This window comes from Cutaneotrichosporon oleaginosum (genome assembly GCF_008065305.1).
Source record: "Cutaneotrichosporon oleaginosum strain ATCC 20508 chromosome Unknown ATCC20508_contig03, whole genome shotgun sequence".
NCBI lineage: Eukaryota > Fungi > Basidiomycota > Tremellomycetes > Trichosporonales > Trichosporonaceae > Cutaneotrichosporon > Cutaneotrichosporon oleaginosum.
Genome location: NW_027072172.1, coordinates 280,619 through 294,141, shown reverse-complemented (window position 1 = coordinate 294,141; position 13,523 = coordinate 280,619). Strand labels below are relative to the sequence as shown.

Genomic DNA, 13,523 nt, shown 5'->3' with positions numbered 1-13,523 from the left:
CTATGTACTGGCTAATAGCTCGCTCCACGCCTTCGCGCTCGCTCGCCACACCCGTACACAGCACGACACACGACGGGGATCTGCCCCGGCGATGACACGACCCCACAACAGAAACGCAACGACATGGCAGCAGAGCGGCAATCCCACACGTAAAGGAAGGCCCCCTGCTACCAGTCACACCACACACCACACCACACGCACGCTGGCCACAGTTGAAGCAGTTTCCGGAACGGGGGGCGCCGTACATCTTGATGTCTAAGGTGGGAAAGAAGAAGAAGGCAAGTGTGTTGAACGAGGGGGGCGGGGCGGGGCGGGGCGAGATACAGAAGAAATGTGTCAGCAGGATTTCCTCGACTTTGGCGGGTGGCGGGATACACTGGTAAGGCGTTGTGGAGGCGCACTCCGAAGTCTACGCTCAGAGTAGTGGGCAATGTCCCGCTCTGGTGTATCCCGGCGGTGGATGCTCACCTTGTTGTTGATTGACTGGGATGGTTTTGAGGTGTAGAGGAGAGAGGAAAGGATCGAGTGGAGGAGGGGGGATATCAGGTGGTCTCTCAAGCGGAGTATTGAAAGCGGCAGCAAATATAAATTCAACCAATCCAATCCCCCCTCGTTGTGGGCTAATCCCTCCGGTCCCTCCTCGGCCTCTCTGGGCTCTGGGGTGGAGGGCACCCACTCCCCTCAAAAATCGCTTCCACTCATATCTCCGACCCTCCGGCGTGTGGCACTTGGAGTTGGTGGCACTTTGGCCTCGGGCACCTGTGTAAGCAAGTCCCACGCATGCTCCGCAACAGCCTCAAACACCACTCCATCAAGCCCTATCTATGCAAATGATCAAAGGAAGTAGCTCGCGTAAGCGCCGCACGGTGTCTCAACTCACCGGTCGCCAAAGTCACCCAGGCCCGGAGTGATGTACTGCTTGGCGTCAAGGCCCTCGTCGACCCAGGCCGTGATGACCTTGAGCTTGGGGAACTTTGCCTGCACATTCTTGATGCCCTCGGGGGAGGCGATGAGGTTGAGGAAGAGGATGCGCTCCTCCTTGACTCCCTGCTCGAGGAGAACCTCGATGGCCTTGAGGCACGAGCCCCCGGTGGCTGGGGTTAGTGGCGGATATCCCACCAGCAGAGTCACGACTCACCCAGCATCGGGTCCAGGAGGAGGCAGTACCGCTGCGCAATGTCGTCGGGAAGCTTGGCGTAGAAGAGCTTCGGCTGCGCCGTCTCCTCGTCCTGCCATCAGTCTTGCATCTCCGTTTCTTGACTTACACGCTGGATCAGAATCTACACGGCGCGTCAGCATCGCGCATCACACATCGATAGCCGCTTACCTTGCCGATGCGGACTGGCGTCAGCTATATATCCACCACGTAATCGCGCGGGTACGCACCCGAGCGGCAGCAGTCACGCAACCCGGCCTCCATAGCCTCGCCCGCTGTCGTCAGCACCAGTAGTCGGTGTCCGGTCGGGTCCTCTCTAACGCACCGCGCATAATCGACACGCCGCAAATGCGGCCCTCGAACGCGACGCCCGGGAACTGCACGCCCGTGGGCGTCTTGACCGTCTGCGGCACAACAGGGAGGTGGTTGAGGCCTGCGGTCAGCCGGTTCCGGCCTGCGGCCTGCGGCCTGTCACATACCCTCCTCGACGAGCAGGCGGATGATGCGGTCCGAGTAGCTGGGGTTAGGCTTCGCTGCTGCACACCGCAGCCGGCGGATGCGCGCAGGCACAGGCGCGCGCGCTCGGCGCTGCTCACAAGACAAAGTCGCCACTGCCGTCAGCAAATTTTGCCTCCGCCCGCACCCTCACCGGCCGGTCCTCTCGTCGCGGATCACCGTCAGCAGCGCTTGCAGCTGCGCTGTGGGGGGCAGGACGATGATGTTCTCGCCCCACTTGGAGGCGCAGGACGTGGCGTTGTGGGCCATGGTGCTGGTGCGTATGGGCGGGGGGTGGGGGTGGAGTGGAGGGCCTCGTGTGAGGAGCTATGTCGGCGTGCCGGACGCTAGGGCTAGTTCGACGCGGGATTAGGGCTGGAGATGGAGACGGAGATGTTCAAGCTGAACGATGCGCGCCGGATGCCAAGTGTTGGAGGAGTAGGTGCGAAGGTGATCGGGTGAAGCGCGTGAAGCGCACAAACGGGGACGATCGAGGTGCGACGACGTCACGTCACATGGGCGCGGATGGTCGCCGGCCGGTAATCTTGTAATCTCGCTCCATAGGATCCAAATCTAATCCCACCCCACACCGCGGCTGTTCTTTCTTTTATCCAATCCTGTATCTGTCGCTATCACTCGTTCTTATCGTCAAGGACGCCGTGCGCCGTTCTTGTGGCCGCGGCTACCACGCCATCGACAACAGCACAGCGGAGGCGCGGAGGGTGATGCCGCTGACTTGGCCGGCGCGACGGTCGTCCTCGCCCCTCCTCGCCTCACCGACTATGGACCATGTGCCGTGGGCTGCCTGGCGCTCGGACCTCTCACCTCAGGACGTATCACCGGCGCTCGGTCGGCACAACCCACCAGAACATGTGCTCGCTCGCAGTATTATAGCTACTCTATCCCCCGCCCCGCCTCGTGCATCAGCACACCCGTGCCGCGTCATGCACCTTGAGGCTCTCGAGCGCGCGCGTAAGCTCGTCCGCGTCGAGTGACACCTGCGCCTCCTTGGTCTGGCGTCAGCCCGTCCGTCCGCTCACACACCCCATGCCCCATCGCCGCCCAGCCTGCCGCGACGGCGTCGTCGTCCGTCGAGAGCTGGGGAGCTGGGTCAGTCCCGCCTCCCCATTCCTTCCGCTCTCTCGCCCCTACCCACCCTACCTCCTCACTCACCCTCGCCCTCGCCCTCACCCTCGCTGCCACCCGCCCCCGTCCCCGCTCTCTGCCCCTCCCCCTCCCCCCCCTCCCCCTCCCCCTCTCCGTCGCCACTCACCACCCCCGCCTCCATAGACAGGATCCAGCTGCGCAGCGCACAAAACCCGTCCCAATTGAGGTCGCGGAAGCTCGCGCGCCCCGAGCTCAACTCGAACCGGCCGTATCGCCATATCTCGTACTCCATCGCATCAAAGTCCTGGCGTCAGCGCGTCAGCCTGGCGCGCCGCGGGGCGGCGCGGTGCGGCGTGGCGCCACGCACAATGAAATACGCCCAGCGCTGCGCGCCGTGCCACGCGCGCCACGCGTGCTCGGGCATCTTGGCGCACCGCCCGTCGCGCAGGTCGCGGAGCACGTCGAGCGGGCGGCGGAGGAAGTGTGTGTTGTCGTCGGGGAGCCTGTGGTGAGCTGCGGGGGAGAGTAACGCACCACTGCACGCTCCGCAGGTTGTCGGCCATGCGTGTGGCGTCGCCGTCGCGCATCTCGCTGAGGAACATCCACACGGTCATGCCGGCGTCGGGGAACCATTGGGGGCCGATGAAGGAGCCGTGCCGCACGCCGTCGATGATGAAGCCGATTGTGGACATGGGGCGGGGGGAAGGGGGGAAGTGTGAGCCGGGAAGAGGTCAGACAGATAGATAAGAGATCGGAGAAGACGGAGAAGCGGCGGACGTGGAGCCCAAGCGCGGAGCGTGAGCATCGAGCACGAGCATGCAACATGGAGCAATGGACGCGAACCAAGCGGGGCACCGAGCGGGACGGCCCTGTCCGCCCGTCCCCATACATACCATCTGCCCCATCACTACATCATGCGACGCGTAACGCCCTGCTCCCTACTATACCTGCTATGCTGCCACTGCGTGCTGCGCGCTACCTGCGCCGGAAGTTGTCGAGGGTGCGCCAGAACTCTGCGACGACCTGTCTGTCCGTGTGCCGCCGGGTCCGGTCGATCTGGCATCAGCCGTGCGTCCGCCTCACCACACCCACCCTCATCTCCGTCACGTTCCAGTCGCGCACGGCGGGGTTCGCGCTCTCGTTCTGCCACTGGAAGTAGATGCCCTTGACGTGGCGGAAGAGCACGCGCGGCTCGACCCACTTGTACGGCTTGAACTGCCACGCCTGGCCCGTGGTCACGACGCAGATGACGCGGTCCCACGGGTCCTGCCCGCACTTGTGCAGCCCGTCCACGCTGTCCACGACACGGTACTCGGTCGTCGTCTCGCCCGCCGCGCCCTGCCGCTTGCGCAGCACGCGCACAATGTCCGCCGCGTGCATGTTACCCTCGCGCATCTCGTTTGCGCGCGCGACGTCGCTCGGCTCGAAACTGGTGTGAGCGACGCCGGGGCGCGACGTACATCCCGTGTTCGAGGAACTTTTTCACGTTCCACATGGTGATGAGCGAGGTGGGCGACGACGAGATGATGATGATTGGGTGCGCTTGCTTGTGCTTGCGCGCGCGGTTGATGTCTGGTGTTAGTTGACGCTGATGTTACAGCGGTCGTCGCCGCCGCCTCTGCACAAACACTACTCACCTGCTGGCGCTGCGGCAGGCGCAGGCGCCGCGCCGCGCGTATCAAAGCTCTTGCGCAGTGCACGAATCTTCTCGCTCATAACCCCCTTGACGAACTGCTCAAAGTTGTTGACCTTGCCTGTCCCCGACACGCGCAGGACCGTGTTGCGATCGCGCAGCTCGATCTCCTCGGTGCGCAGCTTTTTGCAGAACTCGCGGTCTGCGACATTCACCTCGTATTTGCGCTTCGGCGCTGCCGGCCTACTCGGCCCTGCTTCTGGCACGGGCGCTTTTGCTGCTGTCAGCGCCGCCTCGATGCGCTGCTTCCGCGTTAGAGGGCCTACAGGCATATGCGTGTATTGGCACATGCTTGAAGCAGACGCGAACTCGTCCACTCACCCTCGCCGACACGCGCGCCACCATCGCTCTCGCCCGCTAAGAACGCCTGCACGGCACGGCGGTCCGCAATCGGCACATTACCGACGCCGAGCGCGGTGAAACTCTGCATAAAGTCCTTGAGGGAGGCATCGCGCTTCTCCCACACGACCCAGAGCTGGCCGATAGTGTAGAACTCGGTGCGCGCGTCGGAGCGCGCGTAGCGGGTGCTCGCGTCCTTCGGGACGACGATGTCTGCGAAGCGCAGGGAGGCGGCGTCGGTGAGCGCCGTCGTGGGCTCGCCGGACGACGTGAGGAGCTCGGCGGGGCGGTTGTCCGCTATGGACTGCCGCAGGAGGGCGAGGGGGTCGGACATTGTAGATGCGGGTTGTGGATGGCAAGGTGGAGTGACTTTCGATTGTTGGTGAGTTGGTGAGTTCGTGGTATGTTGGTTATGTGGAATGCCGTATAAGTAATGCCACGTGTTGCGGTGGAGGCCCCGATGCTCACCCGCCCCACTCCAAAGAAGGGTTTGGAGGCGAGCCACAAACACAAAGATGTGGCGGCGATCGTGGCGACGATCAATGGAGGTCGTACTCCCCCGGCACAACGACCAATGCATTGTTGACTGTCCTCTTTTAGGCTCGGCGCCACTTGGCTGTTGGCTGTAAACAAACGCTTGCACGACGTCATGAGTCACTCGGTGTCACCGCGTGACCTGACATGAACGTCGTGACTTGCAAGACTTGTAGATGGCGCGCAGTGACGCGTAACGTGCATAAATGAGCAGTTGCGCCGTTTCCGCCGCGATCGCCGCTGCCCTCCGCCGTTTCCGAGCCAGGAGGCACAGCAGGTTGTTTCTGGCAATCTAGTCATGCAGAACAAGTTGGGTTTACGCCATGTGCCTTGCTTGGCTTGGAGCTGGATGCTAGGAGCTGGCTGTTTGGCTACCGGCAGGCAGCAGGCAGGCAGAATCTAGAGTAATAGTGTAAGGAATGACCTGACACCTTCGGGACCCTCGAAATGTTCTGCGAGCCGGGGAAGAGGCCGAGATGGGATGCCCTGGGTGCCGGTTGGTTTCGTGGCGCCGTCAAAGCCCTGGGCCTGGCCAACTCTCCTCGTCTATGGTCGAGCATTGCTCGCGCACACGAGCACGCGACTGGCCGCGACTGGCGGGTCTGCTCCTGCTAGCTGCCATCCTGCTTCGAGTGCACCGGCTAGTTTCCACATCTAACAATTCGGTTTCTGAATATTCCAGCCTCGACGTGCAGATACCCGGGTAACCGGAGTGCGATCGCGCGAGGTGTGTCATGTGTCAAAAACAAAACAAAAAAACGGCTTGATGCCTCGCGCTATCGCAGTAGAGTAGTAACTACTAAACTAGTGCGAGATGGGAGACGCTCTAGCTTGCAGCTTGCAACTCTCTTGTGGCGGCCGTGGCGGAGGAGAATTCAAGTGTTTACCCTCAAAACCCGGTGATTTGGTCCCGCTGCTTGCCAGAGCCCAGAGCGCCAGAGCGCCGAGGGCAAAACCAAGCACCCCAGTCCATGTCGAGTCCTGAATTGTGCCTTGCATCCCCTGATCCCTTATCTTGTTTTAGTGCCGGCCTCGGCCCAGCCGGCATTGAAGCCCTCCGTCTTTTCCCTACCCGGTCCTGATCACCACATCTGGCCAAGAGCAGTACGTACTCTGCCAGTCCTGCAGTTCTGGCATGCACACTGGCGCGCGTATGTACTAGTGCTTGTCGATGGAGAGGCCAGTATGCATGCTGGCATGCTGGTGGCATGTTGGACGAATCTTTTGCACCCCCGGAATTTGTGCGAGCCGGCAAGTGAGCTACTGCGCGCGTTCTGGTGGAAACCCTTTGAGAGATGTCCTTGTGGACCCTGCACAGTCCATATCCTCTGCGCTGTTGGATCCTGAGTGTCCATGAGCATTCATTCTCTTTCTCTCTCTCTCTCTTTCTTTCTCTCTCTCCTTGACAAACATCTGCCCACTCGACTCGATCGACGTAAAGTGCACGACAGTTTATTAGTTGGTCGAATTGAAGCGAGGGGTGTTGTCTTGTCACGTTGGAAAGCAAAGCGGCAGCAGCGGCAGCAGCAAACCAAGTGACGACGCTTCAAACGGCTGTCCCTTTTGCTTGTCAACACCCAGTCCGTCCATCCATCCGTCAATTCCGTCAACCTTCCCTCACCCTCACCCTCCCCCTCACCCTCACCCAATTCCCAACTCTATCAACAACACACACACACACTCTCTCTCTCTCTCTGTCGTCCACTTGTCCGTCGTCTCACTCGCCGTCTCCATCTCTCCGGTAGCCACTCCGGTAGCGACTCCGGCGTCCACAATCAACATCAGCTAGCCGGCTTCTAGCTCAACTACCGCCCTAAAGTTAGCTAATTCCCCCGCCCGCTTTCCCCTCCCTCTCACCACCACAATTCTGTCTGCTCTCCACCGCACAGACATCTCTCTCTCTCTCCCTCCCACCCACTCTCCACGGACGCGCTTCCAACTTTCCCCCCCCCCCCCCCCCCCCCTCGCCACTGCGTCCGCTCAAGGCCGCATTCTACAATCCCTCCACCCCGACCAGGCCAGCCGGGCTGTGCCCCCGCGTAAACGAATCCCGCTTCCCGCTCCCTCGCGTGCGGCTCACGATCATCTCTCAACCTAGTCCCCGTTTTCACGACTCTCCATCCGCCTAGAGGTGAGTTGGTATGCTACAGAGCGTTGTGGATACACACACCCGGAGCCGGTGTTGAACGCGCCCTCGCAGAGACACGAGGCGCGCGTGCGCGCGCGCGCCCAAAGTTTATCGCGCCCAGACGTGGAGGTGGTGGCCAGACCCTCTCTCGGAGGTGTCACGCTCCGCCCTAACCGGTCCACGTCCCAGGGTCGCGCATAGACCACATCCTGTTCATCTGGACGGCGATGGCATCACATCTTGCATGCGTTGAGAGTACGAGGACGTGCCAATGACTGGGCCTCTGCCATGTAGAAGAAACCGCCCGCACCCGTGCTGACGCGTTTTGCCCGCAGCGCCGCCGATCCCTCGTTGCTTGATTGAGCCATCTACATCTGACCCTCCATCCACCTTCCCTCCATCCAACATCTCGCCCACCTTTGCTCAATCCTGCATCCACATCCTCTCCTCGCTTGGTCAAGACATTGATCACGACGACTGTAAGTCTGGAACCTGCTGATTGCTTGAGAGTGGGAAAACAGGCGCGCCGCCCATACCGCCCTTTGGGTCCAAGGGGGTACCGTTTCACCACGGACCCGCCTGGCCGCCCGACCACTTTGCGCGGTCTCTGACAGAGAGAGAGACAAGGGACACTTCGGCTCACGCACAGCCCGACGAGTGGCCACATCAGCACCTCGCAAAGCTCTTTCATCCATCATCTGAAAGAGTGGTCAACGACCCAAATACATCTTAGTGAGTAGAGTGACGCGCGCGTCCAAGACATCGTTACGGTGAGAGGAGAGAAGAGCGGACGAGAAGAGCCGACTTTGGCTTTGGTGGTAACCGTGACGTGACGGAATCTTTGAGTTGTGAGGCTGACCGTGTTTTGCTCTGCTGTCCTGTCGCCTGTCGCCTCTGTACCTCGTCTTTCCTCAACCACTCTCTTTCTCTCATCCGCGCGTCGCAACTCTACCTCTCCGCCTTCCGACTTCGGCGCATCATCGACCCCTGTACAACTAAACCAACGCGCCTATACTCTGGTCTATCTGGCATCACCCCGGCGCGCACTATCACTTGCACAACGCAGACCTCCAACTCCTCCTTCTGGACACCACTCCACCACCGCCGTTCAAAAGAACGGCTCACATCGCCCCACGGCCTGGTCATGCCCGACATCGAAGGCCCCTATCCCGCAGTACCCGCGCTGTCGCTTCGTTCTAACAGGGCCCCCTACAACTACGACCTTGAACGCACCCAGCAAGCTGGGCCGAGCAAGTCTCGCCTCCCGCTTGCCACCTCGTCTACAACCGCTCAACAGCAGTCACACCCCGCTTCCCCCCACCCCCTCACCAACTCTATCCGCGCCGATAGCATGTACACGCCTCCATCAGAATCGCGTCTCCGTTCCGCCAAGATCGACAGGTCGCGTCGTCCACACAGTGCTTACCCTCCCACCGATGAGCCTGTGTACCATGTACAGCGCAAATACACGGACCCGACCCCCCACTCGGGCGCGTACCTGGGCATGGAGCAGCCTCCCAGCCCCATGCCCTCGGGATCCAACCCTCAGCTCGACGTTGATCTTGATGTCTACTCCCAGGATTACAGCGAACTCGACGATGACATGCGCCAGTTGGGCGATGACATGCGCGAGCCTACGCTGAGCTTTGCCACCACGTCGACCGTCGACTCGACAGCCAGCTCGCCTTCTATTGGTGAGGCGTACACTTATGGCACAGAACGAGTGCTGGATGGCAAACCAGAGCACGAGCCTCGTATCCGCATGAGGACGGGGCGCCAGAACGCGTATTCATCTGCAGAGTCCTCGATGGCATCTGGCGCCTTCTCTTATCACGCCTATAGCGAGTACAACCAGCAGCCTCCAGTGCCACCCCTCCCTGCCGACCTCAGCATGGGGCTCAACCGCAATGGCTATCGTGTATCCACAAACGAGACCAACTCGACGGCGAGCTATCACGCGACATCTCCCAGCTCGTCCTACGTGCAACGTCAGCCCTGGCGCTCGCCCGTCATGGCAAGAGACCGTAGCCTTTCGGTGTCGACCACAGACGAGACCGAAGAGTCTTCGGGATCGGGGGAAGAGCGTCTGTCTTCAGCATTCGAACATTCCTTCAGCTACCTCTCAGGATCGCTGCCAGCAAGGCAACCGTGGGAGGACGACAGCGAGATTCTCGCCGAGCCCAACGCACTGGCAATGGTAGACGACGGTCGGGGCGCAATTCTCAATCAAGAAAAGCTAGAGGCCATGGGCGGCGTTCGTGTCCTGAGCGCAATGTCGGACAATGACTTGTTACGTCTGCCCCGTTTCACCCATCTGCTTCTCGCTGGAGTGGGTCCCAGCATCCTCGACGCACTGCCAGCGCTGCTGGACGTGCTCTCGACCACCCTCGTTGTTCTTGACATTTCGAACAACGACCTGACAACTCTGCCTACGGCCCTAAGGCATTGCTCTTCCCTCGAGGAGCTCAACATCTCTCACAACCCCCTGCTACAGCTCCCGTCCCTGTTGGGCGAGTGCACAAGCCTGCGCATGCTGGTGGCCGATGGGTGTCTGCTCTCCAACCTCCCGGTGGAGCTTGCGCAGACTCGTTCTCTGCACACTCTGTGCGTGCGCGGCAACCGCCTCGTCACATTGCCACCGTGGCTTTGCCTCCTTGGCCACCTTGAGACACTACGAATCGACAACAACCCCTTCGCGGCACAGTGGCAGCCGATCGTGGCCCCAATCCTCGCTTCGACACTTCGCAGTGGTAATCACTCGCGCTCTTCATCCGCAGCATCCAACTATGCTCGGCCGGGGACAACGCAGTCCAATTACCGGCCCACAACAGCAGGACTGAACTCGGCAATGAGTTCGCTCAACGCCTCGCAGACGTCCGTCGGCGGCCCGTCATCGTCTGCTGACTCCCTCGGTCTCGGCCTCCAGAATGGGAGGACGCAGTCGGTCCCTCAGTCTCTCCGTACGACCACACGCGCGGCAGCTAAGCAGGACTCCCCTATGCGGGCACCAAATCGCAGCATAAGCAACCCCAACCCGCACTCGGAGATCCTCTCTGATCGCACCTCTGCGCCGTCAAACCGTCGCGTGTTTAGTGCAGCGCACTACACGGACGAGTCGGAGGCTGAGGGTAGTGAGAAGAACAGCAAGTGGGGTTTCCTCCGCAAGGTGTCTCTCTCTCGTCTGCGAACAGAAAAGGACCGCTCCGCGCAGATGAGCGCATCAGCCGCTGCAAACATCTCGTCGATGCCCTCCGGCCCAGTCATCTCGGCACCTACCCTCATTGGCGGGCCCCCCAAGCGCCCACCGCTCAGCGCGGACCACTGGTCCACTGGCATGATCCCCACGCGGCCCCGCGGCGCGTCGCAAAGCAGTGCAGATTTGGCGGTTCCCTCCGCGTCAACCATGTCGGTGCCCAAGCTTCCGGTCAACGCCTATGGCTCGGCCTCTGGCGGTGCGCGCAGCAAGCGTCGCAGCTTTTTGCCCATTGACCCCAGCCCACCGTCGCTGAATGTGGCGATTCCTTCCATGTCCCCTTTCATGGCCCCACAGGCAACCTTGGCCGATGGCGAGCACCCGCACGCGTTGGCGGACGATGCCGTGGAAACGCTGGGGGACAACGAGGGGCTGTATTTGGGGCGTCACACCCCGTCGACGCACCACGCTTACGCCCGCTCAGTGGACAATCTGTCCATTAACGAGCACGATGGGCGGTACTCGCGTGGCTTGGATTCTATCAAGAGCTACCTCCGCGACCTTTACGACCTCTCCCTACCTCCAGGGGATCCGTATGGCGCATTCGAGGTCATTCAGTCCCAGGCTTCGACAGTGGGGTCCGACACTCTCTCTCCACTGGGTGACAACGCGAAGCTGCGAGACTCGGTTGCCGAGTCCACAACGACGTCTGCCCGTCACCTCACCATCAGCAGCGCGATCCCATCGCGGAGCGTCTCGATGGTCAGCGTCGGCAGCGAGCGACACTCGGCATACTCGTCGACTGGCGCGCTTGACCCTGATGTTCAGAAGCGCTACAAGGACGACCCATCGAAGCGCACCCGCGTCCTCCACGAAATCTTCGAGACCGAGAAGACCTACGTCCGTGGCCTCGATGAGTTGGTACAGATTTACGTGCGTCCAGCGAGCCTTGCGGCCGGCAGCTCCAAGGGCGAAACTGTGATCCCCATGGCCGAGCGCAAGGTCGTGTTCGGCGGAGTTGAGTCGATCTTGATCTTCCACCGTGACAACTTCCTTCCTGCCCTTGAAAGGGCCCTCGATCCCCTCCTTCAGAAAGGCGATGACGCGAGCGGCGCCGTGTCAGCCTTGGCTGCACACAAGGTGGGCGAGGAGTTCCGAAATTACATTGCCTACATGAAGCAGTACTCGACCTACATCAACAACTTTGACAATGCGCTGTCGCGCATGAAGACGTGGCTACTGCAGTCCAACGGCTCATCCACGCCATCCCCAGCCAAGGGCGCAGGCGCTATCGGCGTTGCAGCCGTTGGGGCCAGCTTGGTTGGCTCCGCCGTCCTTCCCGTGGGCGAGAGTGTCCCGCAGTCTGGAGCGTCCCTTACTCCCGCACAACGTAAGCGCGTCAAGACGTTCCTCAAGCGGGCCAAGGAGAACCCCAAGCACTCGCAGATCAACCTCGAGTCGTATCTCCTTCTCCCCGTGCAGCGCATCCCGCGGTACAAGCTCCTGCTCAGCGATTTGGCGCTGTGCACGCCTCCGCGCGAGAGCATCGGGCCGAACGACGCCCTCGACGACGCGATTCACGAGATCACAACTCTGGCGTCGCTCATGAACGAGGAGAAGCGCGAGGCGGAGTCTCGCCTTCGGCTGTTGGCATGGCAGCAGCGTATTACGTCACGAGGCCCGAGCCCCCTCGTGCAACCGCATCGCAAGCTTATCCTCGACGGCGCACTCACCCTCATTCGCGTTGTCAAGAAGGCGAGCGCATACGCAGAGGTCGACGGTCCGCCCCAGCTCAGCGGCGTGGATGGTGACTCGACGATCACGGGCAACAAGACGGTTGTGCCCGTCGAGTTCATCAAGCCCGAGCCAATGGAAAAGCCGATCATGCTCATCCTCTGCTCGGACATGCTTGTGCTTGTGCAGCAGCGCCCCGGCGAGGGCTGGGAGGGCAGTGTAGACCTCTTCTCGGTGCTGCGCATGGCAACTGTGCGCGAGCCAGCGAGCGTGAGCGCGTCCAACGACCGCGTTTTGCGTGTTGTGGACAACAGGGTGAGTACTCCCGCCCTTGGCAAGGATGCCATCGCTAACCTCAGTCAATTTACTACTTCAATGGCGGCACGCACGCAACAACGCTGCAGTGGTGCAGGGCCATCAACGGGCAGAACAGTCGGTAGCGCAGGTTTGTGGTTCCATCCGGTTAGGAACAATGTGTTTTCGTTGTACCAGATATGCAGACGTGCTAGAGTTCGCACATCGATCTGGCTCAGCTGGCTTCTCGGCAGGGAGTCGGGGCTCCATCAGTAGGGTGAGTACGCAGCCCTTCCCCGATTCTGACAACGACTTTGACGCTCATGACAGCACTGACTGCCTTCAAGCTGTGTTACGACATGCACTGGGACCGCTGACACTCATCTCTAATGTAACGTTGCAGTCGACCCTAGCGTTGACTTCTCCTCAACCAGTGTCGGCCATGTCGCCGCCTTCGCTTCTCTCCGACGCCCAGCGCACACTCCTACAAGGGTTGCATCCTACTCGTGTTATTGGTCGCCCCACCTCAAAGTCACTGGACACACCGGCGATGCGCCCGCCCGCTTTTATCGCTTTCCGCACCTCCCCACGGTACACGCCGGCAATTCTTCCGGCTGAGATGCACATCATCTCCTCAAATAACTTGGATAACGTCGCGCGATCGCGGGAGCGCATCTACAAGATCGTCTCGGTGAGCGAAATGGTTACGGATAACCGCCACGAACCCGCGATGAGCTGGACGGAGCTCCACTTACTCCGCCACAGCCGCGGCTAATGACGGCTCGCGCCCGGAAGCGTGCAGCGGGCCGCGACCGTCACTTTGCTCAGATAAGCACGCAGGCGTTCAACA

General features: G+C 61.1%; 3 protein-coding genes across 3 annotated transcripts; 1 reads left to right on the top strand and 2 right to left on the bottom strand.

The window, feature by feature from the left end:
- Window positions 1–876: 876 nt before the first annotated feature.
- On the bottom strand, window positions 877–1,488 carry COLE_03298 (uncharacterized protein; the record flags this gene model as incomplete). The annotated part of the gene is made up of 5 exons (XM_018420588.2): window positions 877–1,094; window positions 1,139–1,229; window positions 1,310–1,341; window positions 1,387–1,431; window positions 1,482–1,488. The coding sequence occupies 5 exons, from the start codon at window positions 1,486–1,488 to the stop codon at window positions 877–879; spliced, it is 393 nt and encodes a 130-aa protein (XP_018274921.2).
- Window positions 1,489–3,733: 2,245 nt separating this feature from the next.
- On the bottom strand, window positions 3,734–5,124 carry COLE_03297 (uncharacterized protein; the record flags this gene model as incomplete). The annotated part of the gene is made up of 5 exons (XM_018425440.1): window positions 3,734–3,814; window positions 3,851–4,187; window positions 4,219–4,330; window positions 4,396–4,668; window positions 4,773–5,124. The coding sequence occupies 5 exons, from the start codon at window positions 5,122–5,124 to the stop codon at window positions 3,734–3,736; spliced, it is 1,155 nt and encodes a 384-aa protein (XP_018278088.1).
- Window positions 5,125–8,596: 3,472 nt separating this feature from the next.
- COLE_03296 (uncharacterized protein) lies at window positions 8,597–12,819 on the top strand (the record flags this gene model as incomplete). Its single annotated transcript, XM_018420882.2, has 2 exons — window positions 8,597–12,694; window positions 12,739–12,819. 2 exons carry the CDS (start codon window positions 8,597–8,599, stop codon window positions 12,817–12,819), a joined length of 4,179 nt encoding a protein of 1,392 aa, XP_018278087.1.
- Between the last annotated feature and the right edge of the window lie 704 nt (window positions 12,820–13,523).